This window comes from Chamaea fasciata, unplaced genomic scaffold (genome assembly GCF_029207755.1).
Source record: "Chamaea fasciata isolate MVZ Bird 193981 ecotype frontalis unplaced genomic scaffold, bChaFas1.0.hap1 SCAF_24, whole genome shotgun sequence".
Lineage (NCBI taxonomy): Eukaryota > Metazoa > Chordata > Aves > Passeriformes > Sylviidae > Chamaea > Chamaea fasciata.
The window spans coordinates 6114762-6141446 of record NW_027094109.1 but is presented as its reverse complement, the minus strand read 5'-3'; the positions used below and the strand labels follow the sequence as shown (position 1 = coordinate 6141446).

At 58.7% G+C, this 26685-nt stretch overlaps 1 protein-coding gene across 3 annotated transcripts in view; it reads right to left on the bottom strand.

The window, feature by feature from the left end:
• DSCAML1 (DS cell adhesion molecule like 1) overlaps positions 1 to 26685 on the bottom strand; it is a 91647-nt gene that overhangs the window by 4561 nt on the left and 60401 nt on the right. For 2 of the 3 annotated variants that reach the window (XM_066203668.1, XM_066203669.1), the window contains exons 4-27: positions 23117 to 23263; positions 21581 to 21859; positions 20627 to 20902; positions 19830 to 20126; positions 17604 to 17876; positions 14318 to 14596; positions 13999 to 14118; positions 13684 to 13860; positions 9075 to 9274; positions 8707 to 8803; positions 8466 to 8594; positions 7911 to 8078; positions 7677 to 7747; positions 6571 to 6811; positions 5530 to 5676; positions 5300 to 5455; positions 4625 to 4764; positions 3285 to 3438; positions 2984 to 3101; positions 2732 to 2895; positions 2440 to 2538; positions 618 to 806; positions 247 to 534; positions 3 to 158 (exon numbers count right to left, since the gene is read on the bottom strand). In XM_066203668.1, coding sequence (XP_066059765.1) covers positions 3 to 158; positions 247 to 534; positions 618 to 806; positions 2440 to 2538; positions 2732 to 2895; positions 2984 to 3101; positions 3285 to 3438; positions 4625 to 4764; positions 5300 to 5455; positions 5530 to 5676; positions 6571 to 6811; positions 7677 to 7747; positions 7911 to 8078; positions 8466 to 8594; positions 8707 to 8803; positions 9075 to 9274; positions 13684 to 13860; positions 13999 to 14118; positions 14318 to 14596; positions 17604 to 17876; positions 19830 to 20126; positions 20627 to 20902; positions 21581 to 21859; positions 23117 to 23263 — 4365 coding nt within the window. Of the gene's footprint in view, positions 1 to 2; positions 159 to 246; positions 535 to 617; positions 807 to 2439; positions 2539 to 2731; positions 2896 to 2983; positions 3102 to 3284; positions 3439 to 4624; positions 4765 to 5299; positions 5456 to 5529; positions 5677 to 6570; positions 6812 to 7676; positions 7748 to 7910; positions 8079 to 8465; positions 8595 to 8706; positions 8804 to 9074; positions 9275 to 13683; positions 13861 to 13998; positions 14119 to 14317; positions 14597 to 17603; positions 17877 to 19829; positions 20127 to 20626; positions 20903 to 21580; positions 21860 to 23116; positions 23264 to 26685 lie in introns of those variants that run through there. The other variant, XM_066203670.1, reaches the window with a different exon arrangement.

Below are 26685 nucleotides of genomic sequence, written 5' to 3'. Positions count from 1 at the left end.
ACCTCGAAGCCTCTTCAGCCGCTTCTCCTTCCTCTTCTTGCGGATGATGAAGAGCAGGGCCACTCCCAGCGTGGCCAGGATCACGGGGCAGGCGATGGTGAAGAGCTTCTTCACATCATCACCCTCCCCTTGGGCAGACTTGATCGGGGGGATGGTGCCTAGGGCAGAGCACGGGCGGGTGGGCACTCAGCGCGGCGGGACCCCCCAGGTCTGGTGGCATTTCCCCCAGGCCGTGTCCCCACTCACTGCCATCGTAGTCCAGCGTGGCGAACTGCGTGGTCTCGTTGCCGCAGCCGGCGCTGTTGCAGGCCTTCATGCGCAGCTCGTACCAGGTGGCCTCGCGCAGCTCGGTCAGGAACACCTCGCTGGAGCTGTTGGTGCGCAGGCTCTGCCACACCCAGTTGCCCTTGGGCCGGTACTCCAGCACGATGGCCGTGATGGGGCAGCCCCCGCTGCTCCAGCCCTGCAGGTTCAGCCTGGCGTGCGTGGAGTTGATGTGGGTGAAGAGGTGTTGGTCCTTGCTGAAGGAGGGCTCTGCGGGACAGGAGCAGTCAGGAGGGTGGGGAGGGGACCCCCGTGTCCTCCCGTGGGCCAGGGGCACCACGGGCCAGGCTCACCTCTGCCGTGGGTCTTGGCCTCGATGATCTCGCTGATGCGGCCGGCGCCGACGCTGTTCTTGGCCGCCAGCTTCACCTTGTACCAGGTGCCACACTTGAGGCTCTCCAGCTTGAAGGAGCGCTCGGAGGAGCTGATGAACACGTCCTTCCACTCCTCGCTGTTGTCCACCGAGTACTGGAGCACGAAGCCTGCGGGGTAAAGGAGGGAGTCACCTCTGGGCACACGGGCGAGGGGAAGGGTCTATGGCTGGCACAAAGGCTGTGCCCAAATCCAGCAGAGCCTCGCAGTGCCAGGGCACCCATCACACACCAATTCCTGCACTGTTCTGTGCTCACGAGTGCCCGCCACACAGAGCCCGGCAGAAACCACAGGCAAGAGGAGCGTGGGCACGCCCAGAACCTCCTGAGAGCTCTGCCAGCACCCCATGTCACACCTCGCCTGCCCCCGGCACCCCCAGGATGGCCCCACTGCTCATTTCCACACGGGAGTGCACGCTGTGATTGACTGGTGTGAGGCTATAAAGGGAAAGCCGGAATTAAGCAGCTCCCTCGGGAGGCTGCAGGGAAGTTGCTTCTGTCATTGCACACCGCCTCCTCTCCCGTGATGAAGAGTATTAGGAAGCACACTGTGTCCTAGATGAGCAAACCTGTTACACTGCCATCAACAAGGTGCCTGGAGATGGCTGGTCTGGGCTTCCTGGGAGAGCACGGGGACACAGGGACAGCCCCAAGGGCATTGGGGCATCTCGGGACAGCACATCCCTGCTGCCCGGGCCGTGCTGACCAAACTTTCCTGGTGCACTGATAGCTTTGGCTATTTTTGCAGGATATTTAGCCAATTCTCAAATAAAAATAGCAGGGAAGAGTAGGCTTCCTGCCTTGCTGTGTGCATAATGAGCTGCACAAGGCAGAGCTGGCAGGATGGCCCCGGTGCCAACACTAGCCAGGTACCACCGTGGCAGTGCCAGAGGGTTCACATGAAGGAGCTCTGTCAACACCCAGCTCCAGCTTGGGGACACTTCTCACACCTTCCCACCGCCAGGGATTCCCTGTGGATAGGGACACCAGGACCTTCCCAGGGCCATGGGCAGTGATTTCCAAGATTCCCAGCAGTGTCCACACCAGCCCTGACACCCCCACACCACCAACCCTGGTGCCTGCCACTGCTTATTTATTTATTTTGTACATGCGGTGTGTTTTTAATATTTCTAATCCAATTATAACCAAATTTATCAACAGAGTCCGCTGGAGTGAAAGGCTGCTGGCTGGGGAGATTTGCTTGTAATTACTTTCATGCTTTTAATTAATTGTAAGCGAGGTCTCCTTCCTCGCTCCCCGCTCCCCCCTCTGCACGCAGCTGTTTCAACCTATAATTCATGAGATGAATCAGAGCAGAAAGGAGACTTGGGAAAGCTGGGATGCTCCTGGAGCCTTCCCAAAGCCCCCAGCCTGTCAGGGATGTGGGACAACTCCTGCTCTGGTGGGTTCAGAGTGCCACCAATGCCAGGAGACACGGAGCAGCGCTGGGGCTGGTCCTGGCCACCACCATCACCTTAGCACCCAGTGATGTGCCTTTCATTAGCTGCCTCAGTCCCTGCAGCTTGTCCAGAACACCTGACAAGCCCCAAATCAGGGCTGGCAGCCCCTGCTAAAAGCTCAGAGGCATCAGCCTTACTCTGCAGCATTTGGGTGAGGGGGAAACTGAGGTGCAGATACCAAAATGTGGCACAGTGTGCCTGAAAACATGTTCCATGAGAATGGAACCAGTCATGGTTCTGGGATGAGCTGCTGGCACCAGCCCCATCCCTCACAGCAGCCCTACCTCGGATGGAGCTGCCTCCATTGTCCCCAGGGATCCAGGCCAGCGTGATGGATGATGCTGAGGTCTTGGAGACGGTCAGGCGGGGCTGGTCCGGGGGCACTAGGGAGGAGGGAAAGCCCATGAGCACCTCACACATGCAGAGTGCCCCAAACTGTGCCCCCCAAAAGTGCCAACGAGACACGGCACTCATCCCTGGGCCAGCAGGAGCCCCTGGTGCAGGACAGACCCCGGGCACTGGTCAGTGGGGATGGAGCATGTCCATGCAAGGCAGACACGGAGGTGGAACCCTCACCTTGCACCAGCAGGTTGATGATGATGGTGTCGAAGCCCCAGGTGTTGGTGGCAGTGCAGGTGTAGTAGCCGGAGTCCTCGGCTTTCACCGAGCGCAGCACCAGCGTCCCGTTGGCCTGGATCAGGCGGTGGCCGTCCACTGTCACCGGGATGGCAGAGTCCTCGCTGCCGGCAGGACAGGGGCACATCAGCCGTGTGTGGCACAGCCAGGGCTGGCAGCAGCCCCCAGCACGCCTGGCAGCCGCCTCCATACCTGTCCTTGGTCCACTTGATGGCAGGGACCGGCTCCCCCACGGAGTTGCACGGCAGCCTCACGTCCTTCATCCACGGCGTGGTGACGGTGCCTCCAAAGGAGATGATCTTGGCGGGGGCTTGGGGGGCAAAGAGGAGGTCAGCCTGGGGGGCAGGCCCCGTGCACAGACCCCCCGAGGTGTAAGGAGAACCTAGGACCACCGTGCTGCCCGTCCTCTGCCCTGGGGTCACCCAGCCGTGGCTTCCTGCGGGCCATGGGGCAGGGCACAGCAGCGGCCGTCCCCCCAGGCTGTCCCCCCTACCTTTGCCCGCAGGCTCGATGGTGACCTTCTCGCTGATGTTGCCGCGGCCGGCGGAGGTGACGGCGGCCACCCAGAGCAGGTACTGCTGGCCCCGGTTCAGGTGGGCGATGCGGTAGAAGAGCTGGTCCGGGCTGGTCTCGTACTCGCTGGGAGCCTGCGGAGGGGGACACGGGAGAAGGTGAAGTCTCTGTGAGACCCTCACCCCATCGCCCTCAGCGCAGACCCCCCAGCCCCCCGCGGGGCTCCGGGTTTATCCCGAGCGGCAGCAGCGGCTCAGCTCCGCTCGCATCCCTCAATGCCGGGGAGAGCCGGCTGGTGTCGTGATTCCTCCAGGGAGCCGCGCTGGAGCCCGAGGAACAGATGGCTGCGCCGGCATCCTTGTTCCCGGGAAAGGACGCTGCCCTGGCACCCGCCGAGCTGCAGCGGGGCCAGCCTGGAGGCAGCCCCAGCCGGGCTGGCCCGAACCCTCTGCGGTCACAGCGAGAGGCCAGGGGGTCCCCAAAACCCACGTGGGGACACCGCATCGCTCACAGCCACTGCCCCAGCCCTGCGGTGGCCCTGGGGACAGGGCTGGCTCCGTGCGACACCGGGGACAGTCCCCATCACAAAGCCACCCTGTCCCAAGCGCTCCCTGAGGGGAAGGAGTGCCCGGCACAGCACCCGTGTGTGTCACCGTGCCAGCACCGGGCAGGGATGGGGCTCCACGACCCCCGTGGCACAGGATGGGTGCATTTAAACATGACCTGGCAGGCACCAGCGTGTTCACACACGTGTCCTTGAAGGGACATGGACGTGAGTGTACCCCAAAGCAGACACACCTATATGAATATTGTATAGTATACATAATTTTTTTCTTTTTTACCCAAATGACAGTTTTGACAAGATGCCAAGAAAACAATATCGGATCCCAGCGGTTTTACCAGTTGCTTTGATGAAAAGATTATGTTGCCCTGGAAACCAGAGGCTCAGATAGTGAAATGAGTTTGAGAAGGAGCTTTTGATAAGCACTAGTCTGCAGACCTCCCATCAACCTCTCCCTCACCAAGAAGGGATGGGGCCAGGTTGGATTTCTATTTCATTTTTGGTCGGCTGCTGGCATGTTTCCCCCTCTGGAGCAAGCGCTGAGCAGGGCAGATGCCAGAGGATGGGAACAGAGAGCTGATGGGACCATCCCCTGGTGCACAGTGCCCACGGATGCCCTTGGACAATTCCGCAGTGCACCCCAAGAGGTCTTTGCTGCGGCTGCTGCCTGGCATCAGCTCTCCCTCCCGTTCCTGCTTGGCCAGCTCAGCACTCGCTGGCACGCTGCGGTGACTGGCAGCCCCATTCCCATCACGTACCGGCTGCCCCGAGCCGGGGCTGGAGCAGAAGATGGTGTACTTCCGAATGATCCCGTTGGGCTTGGCCGGCGGCAGCCAGGACACCACCACGCTGCTGGCAGAGGATGGCACAGCCTTGATCCCAGCTGGGGGACCTGGAACTGAGGAGGGAGAGCATGGCAGAGCTGGTGCCAGGAGGGCTCCAAGGTCTCTGCCCAGCTGGGAGATGAGACAGCATCCTGCTGTGGGGCTGGCATCCCTAGCACAGCCTGGGAAGCAGCTGCAGTGGTGGTGCCACAGACAGGCAGGGACAGGTCTGCCTGCAGGACACCTCTCCACGGGTGGCTCTGGCCCCCATGTGAGCCAGAGGCAGGAGGGTTAATTGCAGCCCAAGCTCTGCTTTAGAAATCATGATTGGCTTTTAATGGCCATCTCCTTAATCTGTCAGCCGTACCCTGCCCAGCTGCGTCTCCCTCCCAGCATCTGGCACTTGCTAGGACACAGGCCCAGGGATGCTCTGCTAGCGAGCTAATGGCATTAAAGTAGGGCAGGCGGGGTGTAAATATTTAAATATCCGCACTTAAGGAAAAGGGAAAAAAAAAGGGGAAGGGAAATGCCCTGCCCATGGCTGTACACGGGGGGTTTCCCCTGTGCCCCGGCAGCCGCTCCAGCCCTTCGGGTGGCAGAGCCACTTACTGTCCTCCTTGGTCTGGATGTAGAGCACGCTGCTGCGGACGCCGTCCCCCGCCTGGGTGTAGGCCAGCACCTGCACGCTGTAGTTGGTGAATTTCTCCATGCCCCGCAGCTCCACTCGCTCCCGCGTGGTCGTGATGTTCTGCATCTCGCCCCACTCTGCGGGAGACAGGCCCTGTCAGCCCCTGAGCCCCCCACGTCCCCCGTGTCACCTGCTCCCCAGGTGTGCTCACCTCCGTCCATGTAGAGGGACCAGAAGATGACCCTGTACCCCTTGAGCACCCCGTTGAGGGTGCTGCGCGGGGGCTCCGACCAGGAGATCACGGCCACATCCGAGGTGATGGAGATGGCCCGCACGTTCTCGGGGGGCTGGCTGGGAACTGCGGAGGGGAGGGATGAGGAGGACAATCAGCAGGAGGACAGAGCTGCCGGGCTGAAGGAGCCGTGCCCCCCCCAGCCACCCTGACTGCACCCACACAGACCCCGCTGTGCTGCTGGAAGCCCTCAGCCAGTCCTGCCCGGCAGCGCTCTGCCTCCAACATGCAGTTTTCCTTCTCCTGGGCCAGCGAGGTGGGTGTGAACCCCGTGCTGGTGGTGACAGGGAGGATGCCTCCCCGCGAGGGGAGAGTGGGAGAGCTGGCTGGATGCGAGGCAATTAGATCCCATTGCCCCGCAAGAGGTAACTCTAATTTTTATGAGCATTTAAATGATAATACATCACCGTAACGATCCTCTTTGAAAATGATTATTGTTTCATATTACTTAGGTGCAAAAATATAAGCACCATGTAATTAGGGACAGAGTATAATAAACTAATACAGATAGTCCGTTTGAACAAAATGAAGGTAATATAATTAGGGAAAAGACACTATTGCTAAAACAGGGGCCCTTGAATACCCCGGGAGGAGTGCTAATGCAGCCAGGAAACGATTGCGGTTTGACAGGCTAACGAGAGCCTTAATTAAGTATGAAAAACTGCTGAGCAAACGCACTGCAAAACTTTTTCCTCATTGTTTTCAAAACGACCGAGGCCACCAGCAACCGTGTCCCAGATGGAAACCCACCTGGCACTTCAGCAGTGCCAAAATCCACCTTGCAGCCTTTAGCTGTGCCACAAACCCAGTGCCACTGGTGTCCTGATACCCCTGTGCTTCCGTTTCTTTCCCAGGGAGTGTGAGGGCACACACAGCCACCACCCCAAGGACGGGATGGGGATCAACTGAGGTTCCCCCGGGTGGGATCTGTGCCTGCTTTGGTCACTGTGCCATCCTCACCGTCCTCCAGCGTGGTGGCGTTGATCTCGCTGGATGAGGGCCCCGTGCCCGCGCGGTTGAACGCCTGCACCACCACCCCGTACTGAGCGAATTTCTTGAGGTTGTCCAGCGTGTAGACCTCGCTGTCTCCCGTGGCCTTCATCTCCACGATGCTGTACTGCCCGTTGCTGCCCGGGCTGTTCTCCCGGTAGCCAATCTGGTAGCCGCGGATCACCCCGTTCTGCAGCTCCTTCTTCGGGGCCTGGGGGACAAGGAGGGCAGGACAGAGCGGTGTCACAGGGACGGGAGGCTCGCAGGGCTCCGTGCCCCAACCACCCCTCCCCAGTGGCTTTTCTCAAGGCTTTCAAGTTGTTTTCCCTCCCCACTTTTCACTGAGAGGGAAAATAGTGATAAAAAAGGTCCAGAGTGTCCTCAGAGCCACCAGAGAGGAAAGTGCTGCCTGGACAGCACCAGTCCCCAGCTGGAGCAGGAGAAATCCCAAGTCTGGCGGCCTGAGAGGCCAGATTGAGATCAATCTTAACAATATTTCTCTGAAGCATTAAGAAATCAATAGGGTTGATTGCAAATTTATGTTACAATGCCAGGGCGATCCATCTTGCTGAAATACTCCTAAAACGAAGTGACTTATCTTTCAAGTGAATCTTACTTTTCATTAATTTGTTTTTCACTGCTTAAGGGGAGGAGGGGGAGAAGCTGAAACCCTAAATTTATTGACTTAGCAGTTCATTCCCAAGTCCTAACTTTATAATCAATTTTATTTTTCATTAGGCGGCTTTGGAAAAATAAATCCGATTCTAAGTTTTATTGATCTCTGCTCAAACACTTTGCAAGCCAGCACCTCGGTTTTTACATATTTATCCTCTCTGCCCCATGGTCCCCCACGGACACCCCATGAGATAATGAGCTTGTTGTAAAACATGATTGATTAGAGCCCTGAGCAGTAAGGTGAGCTGCTTACCCAGCCTCCAGGTTTTCCTAATTCCTGGGGAATTTTTCCTGATTCTTGTAACGTTGATGACTTGCTGGGTCTCAGGACAAGCTGGGACAGCATTTGGCCAAGCCCCCATAGCCAAAAAAAGCCCACGCACCATCCCAGCCTCACTCACCTTCCACGTGACCTGGATGCTCTGGGACGTGATGGGCTGCAAGGTGACATCCATGGGAGGGCCATCGGGAGCTGCCGAGAGACAAACACAGAACAGAACATTGAGAAGGTTCAGGAGTTCCTCACCAGCAAAACCCCCGAGAAAGAGAGCTGTACCTCAGCCAGCTTCCCCCCAGCCCTTGTGCTCCCCTTGCCCACCATCCCCACCACCCACACCAGGGGCCCAGAGCAGCACCTGCTTCCTCGGTGCTGATGGTGAGCTCCTTGCTGGGCTCGCTGCGCCCGATCTTGTTGAAGGAGTACATGCGGATGCTGTACACCGAGGCGGGGTGCAGGTCCACGATGTTGGCCTGGTTGATGGTGGGGGAGATGTTGCGTGTAGACTGCTTAAAATCCCAGGAATCTGGAGGAGGAGCGGAGCGAGGCAGAAGGGTCAGAGCCTGGATCCTGTCCAGGGTCCGCAGTGCTGAGGGGGCTGTGCTCAGGCAGGTGAGGTCCCCAGGCACCTCCGGCTTTTGTACCCCTGGAGAGGTGCTGCTTCCCTCTCTCACTGTCGTGCGTTGGGGTTCAACTTCTTGCAAATATTGTCTCTTTTAATATTCCCTTTCAAATGCTCCCATCCAACAGAAATTACCATATTTCATTAATGCCGCTCTCTCCTTTCTTCATCAAAGGAAGCGGGACGCAGAATATTCCCTTGGAGGCACCGGTGGGGCAGTCTCACACCTGCCTGTGCAGGCCAGCCCCCAGCCCCACGGTGGCAGGGGGAGGGGACATCACTGTCACCCACCTGACTTGTTCTTGTACTCGATATCGAACCCGGTGATGATGCTGTTGCCGTCGAACCGCTGCGTCCATCGCAAATTCATACTCCGGGCTTTCACCTCCCGGATCTCCAGCTCCGGCGGGTCAGGGGGCTCTTGGGGACACGCAGGCAGGTTAGGGACACGGGCAGAGAAGGCCCCCAGGAGCAGGGGAACCCTCTCCGCAAGGCTTTGCACCGCAGGGCTCACGCAGGGGGGATGGAGTACCTTGGACAGTGAGCTGGATCAAGCCTCTGTCCTCGCCGTAGGAGTTGATGGCGTGACAGGAGAAGAAGACGGAGTCCCCACGGTCGGCTGGTTTCAGCTGCCAGTGTTCCAGGGAGAGGAGCCAATTCAGACTGAGCTGCCCCCAGCAATGTCCCCTGCCATCACTGTCTGCTCCCACCGCAGTGCCACTCACTGGAGCTGCGATCCCTCCCATGGCACACCTAACACCCCACCCCTCTGGGCTCAGCTTTGTCACTCCAGGAGCCCAGCGCAGTGCCAGGCCCTGGGCCACCCACTGGGGACCACCACACCCTGCCCACACCTTCCCTTCTTGTCTCCCAGGCGGGTGCAGGGCCCTCAGGCCTCACCTTGAGGGTGGAGATGACCTCGTCGCCGTTGTCCTTGGTGGTGATGGCGTAGCGCATGTTGCGGTCGGGGTCGATGACGGTGTCCCCCTTCTCCCAGCGGATGATGATGGGCCGCTCGCCCCGCGCCGTGCAGTTCAGCTCCTTGGTCTGGCCCTTGATGGCGATGGTGGTGTTGGGGTGGGAGGTGATCATGGCTGGGACTGCGGGGAGGCAAAGTGTCACCTGTGTGCCCGGGGGACGGGCAGGTGCCACCTGTGGCTGCCCGGCCCCGCAGAGCCCGCGGACCCACCGAGGACACGGCGCATGCGGCTCTCACCGAGGGGCCCTGCAGCCCGAAGCGGAACCGTCTCGCTGCATTATACAGCTCAGGATCATAAAATAATGAAGCAGATAAATTTTATAATGCATAGCATTACACCGGGGTAGACAATAAAACGTGAAAGACAAATAACCAAGTGCACACTATAATGAAGAGAAAGCCTCCAGTCTGAGACGTGCGGGTATGAATTATTGACTAAGGTTTTACACTCCCGAGGATGAGAGGAAGAATGTTTTCCATCACGGATTTGCATAATTCACTCGTATAAACCTGGGCAGAATACAGAGTGTGATTTCCCATCAGCAAGGCCGCCTTTGCATTGCAGATGCCAGAGATGATTTTTTTTTTTTCCCATAGCCACCCCAATATGCAAACGGGGCCAGTGGGGACACCCTGTGCTGTGGTCACCACCTGGCTGGGGTGCAGAACCCAGAGGTGCTCGAGCAGTGGGTGCAGCACAGATGGGGATGGCTGATCTGTGCTGTGAGGATGCTACACTGATCCCTGGCCTGGCTCTTCCCTGTTCCAAGAGCCAAGTCCTTTGTGCCACCCCAGTGCCATGCAGTGGGCTGGCTGTGGCAGGCACCACACAGGAGGAACGGGCTGGGGGACCGAGGGCAGGCTGGGTAAGCAGAAAAAAATGTAATGCATAAACAAACAGCAGTGCTGAGTCCTGCAGTAATGTATGATAATGACAATCCGCAAAGGCAACACACACTGTTCTAATGGGACACAAGAGGCTCTAATGAGCTACGACTCCTCGGCTTTCTGTGGCAATGTAATTCAATTAACAGCAAAGGAAACCTTTCCTCCAGAGCTGCTGGAGTTTGTGGGGTGCAGGACAATGCAGTGCCCAGCCCGGTGCCCGTGGTAATCCTGATAATCCCGAGGGGAGTATGGCACTGCCGAGCTGGCAGGGCATGGCAAAGATCAGGGATGTTGTGGCAGTGCAGCCTGGGACACCAAGGGTTAAAAGAAGCAGCCCAAGACTTCTCCTAACTCTGCCCTGTCCCATCCCCAGCTGCCTGCCCGTGCTCTGACACCTCTGCCTGCCTCAGCCCAGGTCAGGGACACACCGGGACTGTCCCAGCCCCAGCGTCCCATGTCCCATCGAGGTGAGGACGGAGCACGGGGACAGCCGGGGGCTCTTGCCCCAAAGCAGGGCTGACTGCACAGCACAGCACAAGGGCACACACAGCTGGATGAGGGGCTCTGCTCCCAGTCCTGGCATGGTGGTGAGCCTCGCCAGGCTCTTGCCCACTGTCCCCTGTTCCTGCCATGGAAAGCCATCGAGGGGCCACCCTGCAACTTGGCTGACAGGGACACTGGGGATGTGGTCCCTGCACTCAGCCCAGGCTGGAGGACAGCACAGCAGCAGAGGGTGTGTGGCCGTGGGGCCGAAGGGGCAGGACAGCCCCTCAGGGCTGCAGCAGCCTTGGCTACACCAGCCCCTTCCCAGCGAGCAGAGGCCCCTGGAGAGGAGCTCCGTTTCAGGCTCTGCTTCACTGAAATGCACTTATTGATGTTTGATTAAAAGCAGCTCCTTGGATGTAAACATATCAACTTCTCTCAATTGCCAGGGTCCCAAGGGAGCTGCACGTAGTCCAGAGCAGGAAAAGAGCACAACAAACCCCAAGAAAACCCCAAGCAGCTGCGAGGACAGCACAGATTGGGGCGTTGGCGCCCAACACCTGCCCTGGAGCAGCTCCACAGCTTGCAGAGGGACCACATTGCCTGGGACTGGCTGCAGGGACCTCCAAAGGTGGCTGAGGGCTGCTCCTGACCAGTCTGTGATCCCCTCCTGGGTGCAGGGGCATCAATAATGCAGCATCAGCCACATCTCAGGGAGCACTCTGGGCAGACAGACTTACTTCGAGGAGAGCTCACCTCCAACACCTCCTATGCCCCCCACCCTGTGCCCACCAGGGCCCAGCCCACCCACCCAGCCTCTCCCTGTGCCCACGGCCTTGTTAACAAGGCCACAACCAGGGCTGGTCCTGCTGGCTGGGCAGAGATAAGCCTGGGAACAAAGGAACCCGTGCTGTCCCACACCCGGCCAGGGCACGAGCTGCTTCGCAGAGCGCTGGTGACAACTGAATGAGAACAGTGACAAGGGTGACAAGGGCTGTGCCTGCCTCCCTCGCCCCCCTCTTTCTTGTTTGGAACTGGCTCTGTGATGTTAATTTGATTGCACCCGTCTCAGCTTCCTTTCTACACTGATTAGCTGAGTTTCACCTGAAGCATGAGATTAATTCAAATTGCATGGAAGCAATCAGTTATGCTCGTGCTGTGTGGCAGCGAACTTCCAGAGAGGGCTGTGCCATGACCACAGACAGGGACCCCTCTCCCTGCCCCCTGGCTGGACCCCTGGCATCGAGGTGCTGGCACGGAGCAGGCAGAGGAGCCCCCTCCCCAGTGCCCAGGGCGCTGCCGCTCCGGCACAGCCAGCAGGACCCCCGGGTACTTGACAGTCCCCATCGCACATGCTCCCGACACCTGGGCAGGTGTGCAGCCATGTGCTAAATGGCATTTGTCACACGCTGCTGGGCCCGTCACCTGCGCCCAGCCCAGCCTCGGGCACACGCTCAGACACTGCAGTGCTCCCCACCTCCCACTCCACGCTGCACCCTGGTGAGTTCCTCCAGCAGGAAGGACAGGCTGCCGTGCTGTGGGAGCCCAGGGGCCACGGCACCCAGGGACAGGAGAGCCCCAACCCCACCGGTGACATTCTCCAAACAAATCTGGTGGCTTTCCTCACCCACCACCCCCTGACAAAATCAGCATCCGGCTGCTCCTGGCTCTGCCAAGGCCACGGAACTCAGGCACACACTGTCCAGTGCGTTCCCTGGCTGTCCCAGCCCACTCCTGAGCCCCTTGCTGTGGTGTCAGGGCAGGGGGGATGTGTGACACCAGCTGGCAGTGGCACTGCCCTCTCCCCTGCTGACCGCCAGCACGCTTTGTTTGGGCTCTGATTAACTCTCATTTAGCTCAGTCCGCAGTGGCCTGACTTTCAGGGAAAGCCAGCGCTGATCTCCCTTTAATTGGGCTGACATTTCACTAAACAAACAAAAACCCCAAAATGAAACAAAACAAAGAGCCCATCTAATGCTTAATTGGCTGTGGCGCTTCGTCTACCTATTCATCCAAACCTTTTCAAAGGCAGCGAGGGCTCGGGGAGATGCAAAAGCACTCGCATAATAAGGTTATGTGCTATTCAAGTCAGCAAGCAACCTGTCCTGGGATGCAATTACAGGAGATAGCAGGGACACGGCACCAGTTCGGGCTCCCAGACTTCGCACGCTCACTCGGGATTAATCGCCTCGACTTTGTACCTGCACCTCATTGAAGTGCCGTGTTTGAAGTTGCTGGGTTTGATTCATCAGTTGGAGGGATAAATTAAACAGCTGACAGGGAGGGGAACAGGAACCTGGGAAGGCAGAGGCTGGGTGGGGAGGGGAGAAGCCCCTGAGAGAAACAGCTGCTGGTGTCAGGGAAGAAAGCACCACGCTAGGGAGGGGAGGCCAGGACAGGGTGGTGACCAGAGAAGGCTGCACTCTGTCCCCTCTGCCCACAGCATCCTGGGTGGACAACCAGGGAGTGGTGGCTCCCACGGCGTCCCCAGCAGCCTCCATCCCCTCTGGCACAGCATGCTCACTGCCTCGTTCCCAGCGTGGTCAAGGCAAAGTTTAGTCCTTCTGAGCCTAATCCTGACCCCAGCCCCTCCTGGAGACACCAGGAGTGAGGGTGATGGCTCTGGGCCCCCTCCACCACCTCCTTCTGGAGGCCTGAATGCTCTCAGCAGCAACGAGCCCAATAACTAACACGGAGCTGGCAATTATACATTCTGCTGATAGCAACGGGAGAGCAATCCAATAACACACACAGTTCAAACACGGTGTCTAACAACACTTCCCAGCCCATCCCTGTCAAAGCAGCCCAGCTATTTCCTTTCCTCCTGGATGATGTAGATTGATTGCCTGGTTTTATTAAAGACAAAGTGTGTTTAATAGCAAAAGGGAAGCGGGTCCCTGGAGGGGAGCAATCAATGCCCTCCCGTGCCCCGCATTGATCGTGGAGATGCGCGGAGCCGAGGCTGGAGCGCGGCTGGTGAGGCTGGAGCCCTCAGAACAGAGAAAGAGGCTGCACCAGATCAGGCTCTGCTGGTGCCCCCATGTCCCACAGCCACCCTCGCCGTGCCCACCTCTGCTCCTCGGGTCACTGCTGTGGCTGGGCCAGCAGCAGGTCCCTGTCCCTGTGACGATGCCCCATGGCACAGCCCAGGGTACTCACTCTTGACGGTGAGGAACATGGACTTGCTGATGTCTGTGCCCACGCCGTTGCTGGCCTGGCAGAGGTAGTAGCCGATGTCCTCCTCCAGCACGTGGCGGATGAGCAGGGAGCTGTTGGGCAGGATCTGGATGCGGCCCGTCAGGGGGATGGGGTGGTACTGCTGGGGGTTGCCACTTCCTGGGAGGGGACATAGAGACACAGAGTTCAGCTGAGGCAGAGCGGCTCTCATGAGGCTCAGAGCTGGGGTGGCCGTGCCCAAGGGACTCTCCCCAGTCTGCGCTGACGTCCCCATACACTGCTGTGACCCATGCCTACCTTTAGCGTGCTTCCACATGACTTTTGGAGGGGGGTACCCATCAACGGAGCAGTTCAGCACCCCGGCTTTTCCATAAATGCCATCTTGGTTGTTGGGTTGGACCACGAAACGAGGAGGCACTGAGCAGTTTGGGAGAAAGGACAGTCACTGCAGGAAAATCCCCACCAGATCCCTACAACTGCCTGTGGGCACGGGGGTGGCTCAGCCTTGCTTCTCACCCTCCCAAATTCCCTCTGCTCCCTGCTGTGCTGCCCTCCCTCCCTCCCTCTCCCCCGGGGGCTGGGGGGATGCAGGTGGCCGGGTCACCCCCGGGCTCACCCCGCACGATGAGCTGCCGCTCCCGGCTGACGGTGGCAGCGTCGTTGCTGGCGATGCAGGTGTAGTTCCCGTTGTGCTTGAGGGAGACACTGGAGATCTGCAGGGAGCTCATGAACTCCTTGCTCTCGATGGTGACCCCAGAGCCAGAGAGGATGACGTGCCCGTCCTTCCTCCAGGTGATGTGGATGGGCATGTCCCCGGAGGAGACCACGCAGGGGATGTAGAGGAGCTGTCCGATGGAGGCTGGAGGGAACTCGAAGGGCTGGATCAGCGGAGGGACTGTTGAGGGGAGAGGCAGAGAATGCTGGAGAGCCCATCCCAGGAAAGCCTTCCTTCAGTGGGGATGGGCTGCAGTGGGGCTTGGGGAAGATGCTGTCCCTGGAGGAGAAGCAGCCCAGAAGCTAAGGCAGGCATTTGATTCCACCAGGAACAAGGCCAGGGGACAGCAGGAGGTGCCATCAAGCAGAGAACAGCAGGAAGACTTCTCCCACCCGGCAGGGCCACCCTGCTGGGAGCGGGATGGAGAAACGCTGACCCTGCACTGAGGAAAGCCCTGGCCACCCCCGGCACGTGCCACCCAAAATTCCACCTCAGCATTTATCCACTCACAGAAAAGCCATTTTTAGATGGATGCTTTTCTTAAAGGTGCTGGATTCAGAACCAGCCATTATCTTTCTGATAACTTAATTAGGCAACTGCAGCATCTCTGGCAATGTGGGAGGGGGAAGAAAGCGGAGAGAGGGAGACAATTAGCTTAACAAGGCTCAGCACCTGGTAGATGAGATCCTCGTTCTGCAGTCTCCATAATTAAATTAGCAGCCTGCCAATTGTCCCTCTGGCAGGAGGGAGCTGCCCTCTCGTGCAGGCACGGGTGCAGCTCCCTGGACCCCCACACACTTCCCTGGGCTCCCACCTCCACCCTGTGCCCATCCCATCACTCAGGTCCTGGCACTGCTGCCCGATCCAGGGCAGGGCCAGCAGAGGCTGTCACTGTCCCCCAGGTGGGAGCCACGGGGCAGGCAGGTACAGGCAGGGCTGGCCTGTCCCTCTGCCGGCAACAGCAACGTGGCTCGAGCTGCCAGAGCCATGGAGCCAGTGCTGCCTGTTTTCCATAATTAATGAATAATTAATTGGGAATGCACTGCAGTGTATTGCAGAGCGGGGATGGGCTTGTGGCGTGCCTCTCCAAACACGCCCCTCTGGCCGACAGACAAGCTCTCCCTGCTCCAGCTTCCCACAGACAGAGCTCACAGCTCCCCTTTCCTTCCCAGGTCACTTCCCACTGCGATTCTCCTTTCTCCAGAGCTTCCAGGCTCTCACTTGGCTGCAGCCTGGAGCACCCTGCCCACAGTGCCACAGCAGAGCCCAGCCCAGCAGCTCCAATCCAGAGGTGACCCTGTGAGCAGCCCCTGCCTTCCCATGGGGTGAAGCATCACCCCGCAGTGCCCTGTGCTCCCCAAAACTCTGCAGCCACCTGAGCAGAGCTGTGTGGGAGCCTCAGGACAGCACCAACCCACATGGAATTAATTAAAACCTTCAAAGATGTCTGCAGGAATAAGGAGCTGTCAGGGCACCTCGGAGGAGGCTGGATTTTGGATTGTGCTGCTGGGGAAGTGCAGGCCCCAGCAGCACCCCAGATCAGCAAAGCCCTGCAGAGCAGGGAGGTTTGAAATTGGGATCCTGGGGTTCCCTGGCTAAGCAGCAGCAGCTACACCTGGGCAGGAGTTTCCCTCAGCACGAGATGGGGATGATGCCTCAAGAGCAGGGCTGGGACTACCTGCACATCCCTGTTCCTGGGGAGAGCAGTGCCAGAGGGAATTGTAAAGCTTTTACTGCCGCGTGATCGGAAGGACCTGCATAAGTCACTGGTGGCATTTCATGTGGTCACCAGGCACTCGGGGCTGTAAAAGCTTTATGGTGCTCCCCACTCCTCGTGCTACACAGTTATGTTTATTCACTCTCTGACTCTCTTCTAGGGCCTTTGCTATTCTTTTCCACAGGCCTTTTATCCCAAGGGCTGGAGGAAATGAGGAATTCAGCCAGCAGGGCTGGGTGTAAATCTCCAGCTGTGGAATGAAGATGTCTGGCCTGTGCTGCACCATGCTCCAGCCTGCTCGCCTTCCTCAGCCCGTCACTGGCCACTAATCGAGGCAGTAAATCCACCCTGGGTAGGGTTCAGTGGCAGTTGCTTCCCAGGATACACAAATCCTCAGCTGAACTTCAGCACCCTCTGAGGGCACCTCCCAGTGAATCCTATCGTTTCAACGCTCACAAACACCCTGAGATGATGTCCCCACATCAGCCCTGCCTGTCCCAGCTGTCCCAAGACAAGACCAACATCTCTGGCCTCTTCCCAAGCCCTGGGGCTCCACATGGACAGGGATTTGTGTGAGGTGAGGAAAGCAGGGCTGGCCAAGCCCTGCAGACCCCAGGGGCAAGAAGAGCTCCCCGCACTGCCCTTAGACAGGTTACCCACAGTCCCCTCTCCCTTTTGGAAGCCTTGGAGAAGAGCATTTGCTAATCAAGTGGCGGCATCTCTAATCAGCCTGATGCGCACTCTCGCTAACCTGATTCCTAATAAGAAAATGGTGGCTGGGAGGGGAGGGAGCGGGATCAGAGTAAATCCAGTGCACGAATCCCCCGCTGGGTGAGAGGCGGGATGACAGTTGGCCGGCTCCGTCCCCAGCGCCGCCGTGTTTGTCTGAATGATTTACTGCAAACACCGAGCCGGTGACACGGGCGGAGGCGACCCCACAACTCCTGAGGATGGGAGATCCGGGAGCACCGCGGCTCCCAGCGCAATCTCAGCCAGTCACTGGGAGGGAATGCATCCGGCTCAATTCATTAGGACTGATAGCTCCCTCAATGGGGCTGAATAATTGATGGCCTGGAGAAGCTTTTAAGATGTTCTGTGCGCTCGGAAGACCGAGAGTATTATTTTTTTAAAAGCTAGCACACACAGAAAAACATCGGTGAAGGTGATCCAAGCAAAGGTTAGATGTTTTAATACGTTATGTTTACACCATAAATCCTTGCTCCATCACTTGTAAGGGGAAATGGATACAGCGTGGCTCGGGGCAGCTGCCGGCGGCAGGCAGGACCAGGTAGCCAAGCCAGCTCCCGAGGGCTGAGCTCCCATGCCTGGTGACTACAGAGCATAGCCACCACCTGGCCATGCAGTTCCCCACGTGGTGCTCCTCTGCCTCCATCCCACTGCAGGGAGACCCCAAAAGCAACCTGGACGAGCTCTCCCTGCCATGCAGGGCAAGCGTCCCCACCCTCTCACCTTTGACGGTGACGTGGACGCTCTGGCTGATGGAGAGCTGGGGCTGGATCAGCACGCTGCACAGATACTCTCCCTCATCCATGCCTTTCTGGACATCCATCAGCTTCAGGGTGCCGTTCTCAAAGACCACTTGGCGGTGGTTATCGGGCAGCAGCAGAGAGTCCTTGTACCACTTGATGGAGTAATAGGGGTACCCGATGACCCTGCAGTTGATGAAAGTGTCCCTACCCGCGACCGCTGTTATGTTCTTCATGGCGCGGATGCTCGGGGGACCTACATATTTGGGAGGAAGGAAGAGGCAGGCTAGGTTAATTCCGAAGGGCCGTTTGCTTGCATGCAGATCTGCTGCTATTCCGGAGTGAGCTCCACAGGCAGAGGAGGTGACCAGGACAGCTGGGAGCCAGCCTGGTTTGGGTGAGGAGGCGGCACGGGCTCCTCCCAGCTCGTGTGGGGACAGCCTCTCTTGGCTGTGACCTACAGCTACTCTCCCTCACCCACCAGCAGGGCTGTGCTCCTGGGGCACAGCCACCCTTCAAAGAGCAAATCCCACCCCAGGGCTGGGGGAGCTGAGCCCACACACACCACTGCTGCCCACTGCGGGAGGTCAGATGGTGTCTGTGTTTCTGCACTGGGCACTGTGGCTGTCCAGGGTGCCCCCACCTGCCTCCTCTGGCAGCACCAGAGTTATGAGAGAGATGGGGAGAGCTCCCCCACCATCACAGCCTCTCTCTGCCTCTCCCAGGAGGAAGCTGCCTGCATTGTGCCAAACATCCTTGGCAAGAGTTGCTAGAGGAACCTGACTTCCACTGCCCAAAACACTCCACCTCCTTGAACCCCACTTTTCTGCGCCCCCCACTGCCAACCTGTGTGTCACTGAAAAGCCAGACAGCCACCAGTTTCTGTCTGGCTTTGGAGCTGCCTGAGGACGGGGAGAATGCTGCAGGTGAGCCTTTAAACGAGAGGTTTCATGCATCAATAATTACATTGTTCTCCTAGCCGCTGCATAAAATAGCAAAGTAATCTAAAGATTAACCCTGTCTTGACTCCTCATGTGAGGGTGTAGCAGGATAACAGCTTAACAGGCACTTAGGATGAGCTGATGGACGGTGTTTCTCATTCTAGGACACGTTAAGAGAGGGAGCAGGGAGAAAGGAATTAGCATCTCGCTCTGTAACCATGTCTTGGGCCTGTCTGAGGGACATGCTCTGTGCCACTGAAAAAGAAACCCAAATCTTATCTAGTGACAGCCCATCAAGAGCTGAGAGAGGGGGAAAAGGGAGGCAAGGGAACATCCTCATTGAAAACGCTGCTCTGGCTTCTCCTGGCTGAGGGATGAACTTCCTCCAAATTCAGCAGTAAATGGCAGCAAAATTCCGACTCCTGGGATCCCAGCCAAAAAGCCACTAGATCCATTTCAAACCTGAGACACAGACAAACACAGCCCTTCAACCCTCATTCTCAGCAGACAAATAAACGCTCCCTTATCTTGTCTCGCTCCCACCTGTAAGCCTGGGAGCTTTAATTGGGGATTATTAATGGGCAGGGGCTTACACCATACCCCGTGCCTGAGAGTGCTCCCCAGAACACACCGAGCAACGCGCTGCAGTCGTAATAACACGGTGATTAACGCGGCCACGGCTTTTAGCAGACAAAGAAAATACAGACATGACAAATCAAAGCTCATTTTCCACGATTTCACGTGCTGCCTCATCATCGTTTGTCATGGAGGTCCTGGTGCCACCAGGCGCGGTGGCTGCCAAGGATTGGGGGTCCTGTAGGGAACGGGGGCAGCAGGTAGAGCACAGGGGACCTGGGACACTTCTGGGCCTGCCAGCCCTTTCTCCATGTGTGGGGTCTCTCAGGGGGTGCCTGCCCACCCTGTGCAGACCACAAGTCAGGACTTGGCAGGGTGAGAGCGGACCCCAGTGTGGACAGTGCTGCCCTTTGACTCCTGCAGGGCCAAGCCCCAGTTCTCCAAGCCTCTGGAATTGCTTCCCACTTCGTTAAACTCCCTGCTTTAAGCACCAGAGAAGCCCAACCCTGCAGGTGTGCAAGGAGCAGCACAGGGCCCAGGGAGTTAGGCTGGGGTAGCCAGGGCTGGGAAGAAGAGGGAGAGGCGAGGAGGAGCGATCAGCCGGGGGAACAGAACCAAAGCCAAAAAAGAAAAAAAAAAAAAAAGAAAGCCCAGTAAAAGTCCTATTCTGATATTTAAAAGTAGACAGGCACCTCTTACGTTTATTCGCGCTTGGTATTCGGCGCTGCCCACCGAGTTCCGCGCGGTGCACCGGTACACGCCGCCGTCCTTGATCTGCGGGCTGGTGACGTTCATGTGGCTCACGGTGGTGCCGTCAGACATGGTGTACTGGTTGGAGCGGTGCCCGCTGTCCCGCGGGATGGGCTCGTCGTCCAGCGCCCAGGTGACGGTCGGCGGCGGGGCCCCCTTGGCGGCACACATCAGGGAGAACTGCTCCCCCGGGTTGACCACCTTCTCGCTGAAGGAGGAGACGATGCGGGGGGTCCCATCTGGGGGGCACCCAGCGGGACGGGGGTCAGGGAGCGGCAGCCACAGGCAGCAGCAGTCACCCGCCAGCAGGATGGCACTGAGCTCCCACCCCAGGCTCAGCAGGGACAGGGGGCCAGCTGGTGACACACACACGGCTGTGCTGGTGTCCCTGTGGCAGGGAGATGCAGACAGGGGCGAGGGTGGCGGATAGAGATGCCAGCTGGAGGGGACACCTCCCTCAGCAGAGCCCATCCCTTGTCCACTCAGTGGGCTGGATCAGGGAGGGCTGCCGGGTGGATGGGGTGCCCAGGCGCTGGGAATGGCAAGCCAACATTTATTTTGGTCCTTCCCTGTCCCGGCCATGCTGTGCCCCTGCAGGCAGCACACAGAGCCCAGGAACAGGCTGGCAGCAGCCTCAGGACCCCCACCCCAGTGAGTGTCCCTGCCCCCCAGCCATGCACAAAGCATCCCCTCAGAGAGGGGCAGAGGAAGAAGCCCCCAGCCCGGGGAGACAGCTCACCCTCCAGCGTGATGATGGAGAAGTCCTGTGCCGTCTGGGACTTGCGGGTGGCGAAGCACTGGTAGGCGCCCGAGTGGCTCTTCTGGGCGGCCGTGATGAGGAGGGTCTCGTTGCTGATGCCCCGGATGGAGATGTAGTCATCCACCGCCACCAGGTCCGTGTTGCGGTACCAGCGGATGACGTACTCGGGGGACCCGCTGAGGGCACAAGAGAGGATGACGGTGCTGCCGATGCCTGTTTTGAGCTTCTTTGGTGTGAGGGTCACACGCAGAGGGTCTGTGAGAGAGGGGAGAGGCGTTGGCGGTTCAGCAGGAGGCAGCTCATCCCCGCTGTGCTCTCTCTGCTCCTCCTGCCCCGGGAGCGCCAGCCCGGCTATGCGTTAAATGTCACCGAGCAATAAGGCAGGTGGCCCTGCCACCGTCCCCGCTGCTGACAGCCCCTGCTCTTAACGTCAGCCCCAGGGCCCTGGCGGGGGGTAAGGGAGGTGGCAGGGTGGCTGGAGGAAGATGTGGTTCATGTGGCAGGGACACACCAGGCTGGCTCCCAGCAGGCTGACGGTGCCTGGCTGGCGCCTTGCTCGGCAGTGCTGCTCCAGGTAAGGCAGGCACAGTGGCTCTGGTGCTGCCAGGATCCGGGTGACAGGAGGAACCCCCAGGAAAACAGCACGTGATAAATACTTGGCCTGCCCAGATGGTATTTACTGTTTGGCTAGGGCTTATTTTATGTAAATCGACATGAATTTTATGTAAATCAACAAAGCAAAGCACTGAAGCACCCAACACGTCGGACACGTGCAAGGCAGCGGCTTCCAGCGAGCCAAACAGTGTGCCAAAATACAAGGCTGTTGTTTATACAGCTGTATAAACCCCTAAAGCTGTATATTGATAAAGGCTTTACGTGTCAGAAGGCAGCAGCACTAAGCCCCCGCCACCGCTCCTCCCCGCCGGCTCTCACCTATGACCGTGAGGGTCCCCGTGACCTCTGCGGAGCCGAAGGTGTTGGTCACCTCGCAGATGTAGGTGCCGCTGTCCTCCACGCGCAGGTCGCTGATGGTCAGCCCCGTGATGCGCTTGCTCCAGCGGCTGTCAGCGGGGAGCGGCCGCCCGTCCTTGATCCACCGCACGGCCGGGTTGGGGTAGCCGGAGGCGATGCAGGGCAGCTCCACCAGCCGGCCTGCCTTCACCTCCCTGGACTGGAAGCTGTCTAACATCGTGGGGATGGACTCTGCCGGGTCTGGGTTGGGAGAGGAATAGGGCTCACCCGAGGAAGAGGAGGGAGTGAGGTGTCTCAGGGGCACTGGAGACCCCCTGGCATGGCGACACCAGTCAGCACCATCCATGAGAGACTGGCTCTCCCCACTCCCCTGAGCTGGTGGCTCTGCCATACAGGGGTGCAGGATGCACCCCGTTATCCTTGCTGAGCATGGGGTGCCCTGTCCCTCCCGGCCAGCACAGCCCTTGGCAGCCAGGACAACAGGCACGTGGGGAGGTGGGAAAAAAAACACATCCTAAATAGCTGATGGGAGGAATAAACTCAGCACCGGAGGAATTACTCAAGGTGACACCTAATTGGTGCAAAATACACAAATTTTGTGGCACATTTCAAAATTTACAAGCAAAAGGGCCCATCAGGCAGCTGGGAAAGGAGAAAATTAATCACTAAGTCTCAGGCGTGAAATTAAATTCCAGGGGAAAGAAACCTCTTTCATTACTCCCAAGCAGAAGTAAAACGCCGTGACGTGTAAATAATGACAGCGACCAGGAGGGGACCGGGCCAGATCGAAGCGGGCGGATCGGGGATGATACACCCGGCGACGCCCACGCACGGCTGGGACGCGTGGCAGGACGGGCACGGCTGGCACCCGGGGCCCGCGGGTCCCCGCGAGGCAAGATCAGGCAAGCCCTGCATCCCTTCCCTGCCCTCCGGGGGGTTAATTCGAGGAGCCGGTGCGGGAGCACCCGAGGATGGGAACAGCATATGGCAGGGAGCGGGCGCGCTGCGCCGGGGCTGCGAGTCGGGCGAACTCCCTCCCTTCCCGAGCGGAGTAATTTGGGCAGTCAGCGGAGCCGGGAGCGCCCCGAGACACCCGGCACTCCGGACTGCACTGCCTCCGCCGCAGTATCGCTTGCATGTTCGTCACATCGCGTCAGGCTGCTCACATCGCGGGCTGTCACATCGCATCGCCGCGCGCCCCGTCGCCTCCCGCTCGGGGTGACGCGCGGCACTGCCACCGCCGCGCCCGGCTCGGGGGGGGCTGCGTGCCGGGGGGCACAGCCCGGGCACTGCCGGCCCCCTGCCAGCCCCGACGGGACCGCCCGCGCCGCACCGGGATGTCCCCTGGCTGCGGGGAGCCGAGGTGGCATTGGCATTGCTCCCTGTGCGGGATGGCAGTGCTGGGAAGCGAGCAGGAGAGCGGACATCGGGCAGGGTTGGTCCCCTCCCGGGCACAGGACCCGCCCCTCGCCCTCGCTGGCAGCCCCAGGGGCTCACCTGAGACGGAGAGCCGGGCGCCGTTGCTCTGCCGCGTCTCCCCGCTGTACTTGTGCTTGGTGATACACCTGTAGGTGGACAAGGCATCTTCCTTCTGCACGTCCGATATGTACAAACCTCCATAAGAAGTAATAAAAAACCTATTTTCTGGAGACACAAAGGGAGGAGAAGAGTGAGCGAGCCCTCCTCCGGCCCCAGGCGGAGCACCCGGGACAGGCAGAGCCTCTGCACTCCGAGCTGGCACCGGAGCTGTGGCAGGGAAAGAGGGACCTTCCTCCACCCGCCTGCACCTCCACCGCATCGGGGTGCAGCTCTGGCTGAAGTTTCAGGCAGACTGGTGAAGTCGGGTGAGCCACAGAAACCTCGTGTGTGCAACAGCAGCCCCGGAGTTTGCGGGCACCGCCTCCCTCCGTCACTCAGCCGGGCAAGCACACACACCTGCCCAGGTGCAAAGGTGGGTCTGGGGTGTCTTTACACACCCCTGGACTCGCCGGGCTGGGATTCGGGCGGGCCGTGGCTGCAGAGGGTGAGCAGAGCATGTGGCACCAACTCCGGCACACGCCGCTCCGCCGGCGGTGCCACGCGCTCCATGGCAACGCGGCAATTAAAAGTGAATCCGTCCCGCTGAGTTAATAATTAGCTTAACTTACTTGGAATCATGTGAAAACAAATAAGGGCTTGAGCTGATGTTTGAGCCCCGGGAGGAGGGTGGCGGGAGAGCAGCCAGGGCAGCACGGCCCCGGCTGCGCTGCTGGAGCAGCCCCCTCAGGCCAGCAGGTTTCGGAGCCTGGCACGGGGGAAAGGAGTCTTTGGCTGGCTCCTGACCCCTGTAATTCATCATGAATTATAACAGTAATTAACACGAATAGAAAAGCCTGTGTAGTGGCTACATGGAGAGCAGGATAAGCTGAGGCTCTGGAGAGGCTCCCTGCCCACCTGGAAAGCACTTTGCCCTGCCCCCCTGTGCCAAGCAAGGCTTTCACCCCCAGCTCTGTGGGGCTCTGGGGTTTATTCCAGCACCAGTCTCAGCTGGGATGGGATGCTCCATCTGCTCGGCTGCACCATGCTGCCAGCAAAACCACCCCCTACCAAACCCCAGGACTGCAGAAGGTAATTTAGTGCAGCTGAATGCTCAGAGAGAAAACCTTTAAACCCAGCCTGTAAATCAGCAACATCTGCAAATGGCTCCCTCAAGTCCTGCACAAAGCCTGCTAAGCCAGGATCTAGCTGATGAGGCCAAACAACTGTTTTTACTTCCAGCACCTTTCGGAAGCACCTGGATATTCTCAATTTAGGCGAGAAGAAAGCTCCATGGTCAAACTCGGGAGTGCAGGATAGGCACGAGTGGGACAGGACAAGAGGCAGATGCTCTCAGAGCACTCTGGCTTCCACACCCTAGGCAGGACCCCAGGCCCAATTCCCTGCAAAAACTGCAGGTGACAGCCCAGCAGAAAGCAGGGATCCTCACCCAGGGGACCAGGGAGTGTCCCTGGCACCAGCCAAGGCCACGGCAGTGCCGAGCTGTGCTGGCATCACCCATTCCAGCTGTGGCTCAGCCAGATGTGCCTGTTTGACTCCAACTGCTCGATACAAGAGAGCGAGGGACCCCAAACAGCAAAGAAACAGCAAATAATGAATCATAATGCCAGTCAACTGTGGCTGACAGAGGCAGAGGCACCAGGCTGGCACCCTGTGCTGATCCTCCCTGGAGGCAGCTGGCAGCCCCATCCCCAGGACCTGCCATCCCCACACCTCCAGCAGTGACTCCAGCCCTGCTTGGAGGGTTCTGGGGTTCACCAGCCAAAACCTCAGCTGAAAACTCCGTGCTCTGGCACGCCAACACCGATGTGGCAGCACATGCCCCGCAGCAGCTCGCAGCTGGGACCAGAGGTGCAGAGGGGCGGGCGTTGAGCTCCACCCCCCCGGGAGCCGCCCCGGGGTCTGTGCGACCCCCGCGGAAGGGCAGGGGGAGTGGTCCCGCAGCACCGCAATAACATGCAAATCAAACATTAATTTTTCATCTCCCATCAAACCAGTAAGCGGAGAACTGGAATTTGAGATGGGGGGAGCCGGTTTCCATGGTAACGGGGCTGTATTTTGCGAAGTGCTGGCAGCCCCAGCCCACACCCTCACACGCGGCCGTGCCTGGGGATCCACAGCCCTGTGCTGCTGTGCTCTGGGCTGGAAACAAAGCCTTGTGCCCGAAATCCGGGCTCTGGGATGGGGCTCCAGCCATAACAACCTCCCCAGGGACAGGAACGGGCAGAAATCCTGCAGGTTTAGGATCCACATCTCCACCACGGAGTGACAGGAAACATCTGCCCCTTGCACGGTGTGGTGACACTGTTCCATCACGTGTGAGATCCACCCAAGCTGACAGCACAGCTTCCCTTGGTCTCTTTCTCTGGGAGAGGACAAGTGCCTCTGTCGAGGAATGTTCTGCTGGTTCAGGGGAGATGTGGGGCTGTAACTGATGTTAGTGGCTCCAACAGACTCACCCAAGTGACTTTCTGCTGAGTTTGCCAGGCAGATTAACATCGAGGGTCGCCAACTAAAATCAGATCTTTCTGCCTGCCAGGAGGTGGAAAGGCTTTACAGGAAGCAGAGGATTAAGCACATCCGTGGCCAGGCTGGAGCCATGTGCCTCTAAGAACTCTTCCAGCTGGACTTGAGCTGCTGCCTTTGGAGATCCCTCACCAAAGCCCTTGGGTCAAACACAGCCAAGAGCCCACCACGAGCTAAATTCCACCTAAATTCCCAGGACCTAGGCCCTCATCTGGAGAAAAGCATAAGGGTGAGAAGGGGGCTCTCCTGCATGGTTTTGCTTGTTGGAATTCTGGAAGATAAGAAAACTAGCACTTGCTGAGTACCCACACACACCTCTCCTGCACCCAGCTGCCAGTGGTGGCCCTGAAACCCCAGCATCACTCCCAAGGGCCTCCCAATTCCAAGAGAAAGATTACAGTCGATGCAGGTTACCAGCTCCTGCTCCATCCAGTATAGATTTATCAAAACAACGGGGTCAGGGCTTCAGGAGGGAGCACGTTTTATAGTTCATAAGAGTAATGAGATAACTTTCCCCTGGTACTGCTGGAGAATCAATAGGTGCCAGCGTTTATGAATTAGCTGCACTTGGAGCATGTGCATCCCAAGGCATCCTGGACAAATCCAATAACTGTTTGGTGCTATTCCTGGCCACGTTTAAAGTGACAAACGCCTCCCGGGGGGAAGGCACGGAGGGGGAAGCCCCAAAGAGCAAAGCCTGTAATTTTCCAGCGCTGCCACAGCGGCACTTTTCTGCTGTGGCTGCTGTTCCAGGATGCCATTTGCCCGGCATGGAGCTCGCCTGGGGACAAGGAGCATCCACAGAAAACCCGGCCAAGATGGAAACTCCTGCCCAACCCACGGCACTGATCACCACCTCCCTCCCTGGGACAGCCAGAGCCCTGGGACACCGTGCCCAGCGGGGCAGGGGACACAGGGCACAAGGCTGGCCACGCACCAGAGCTGCCTTTTATCTCAGCAGGCTAAGCTCAGGCACAGCAAAAGCTGAGAGCGGAGGGGGCCTG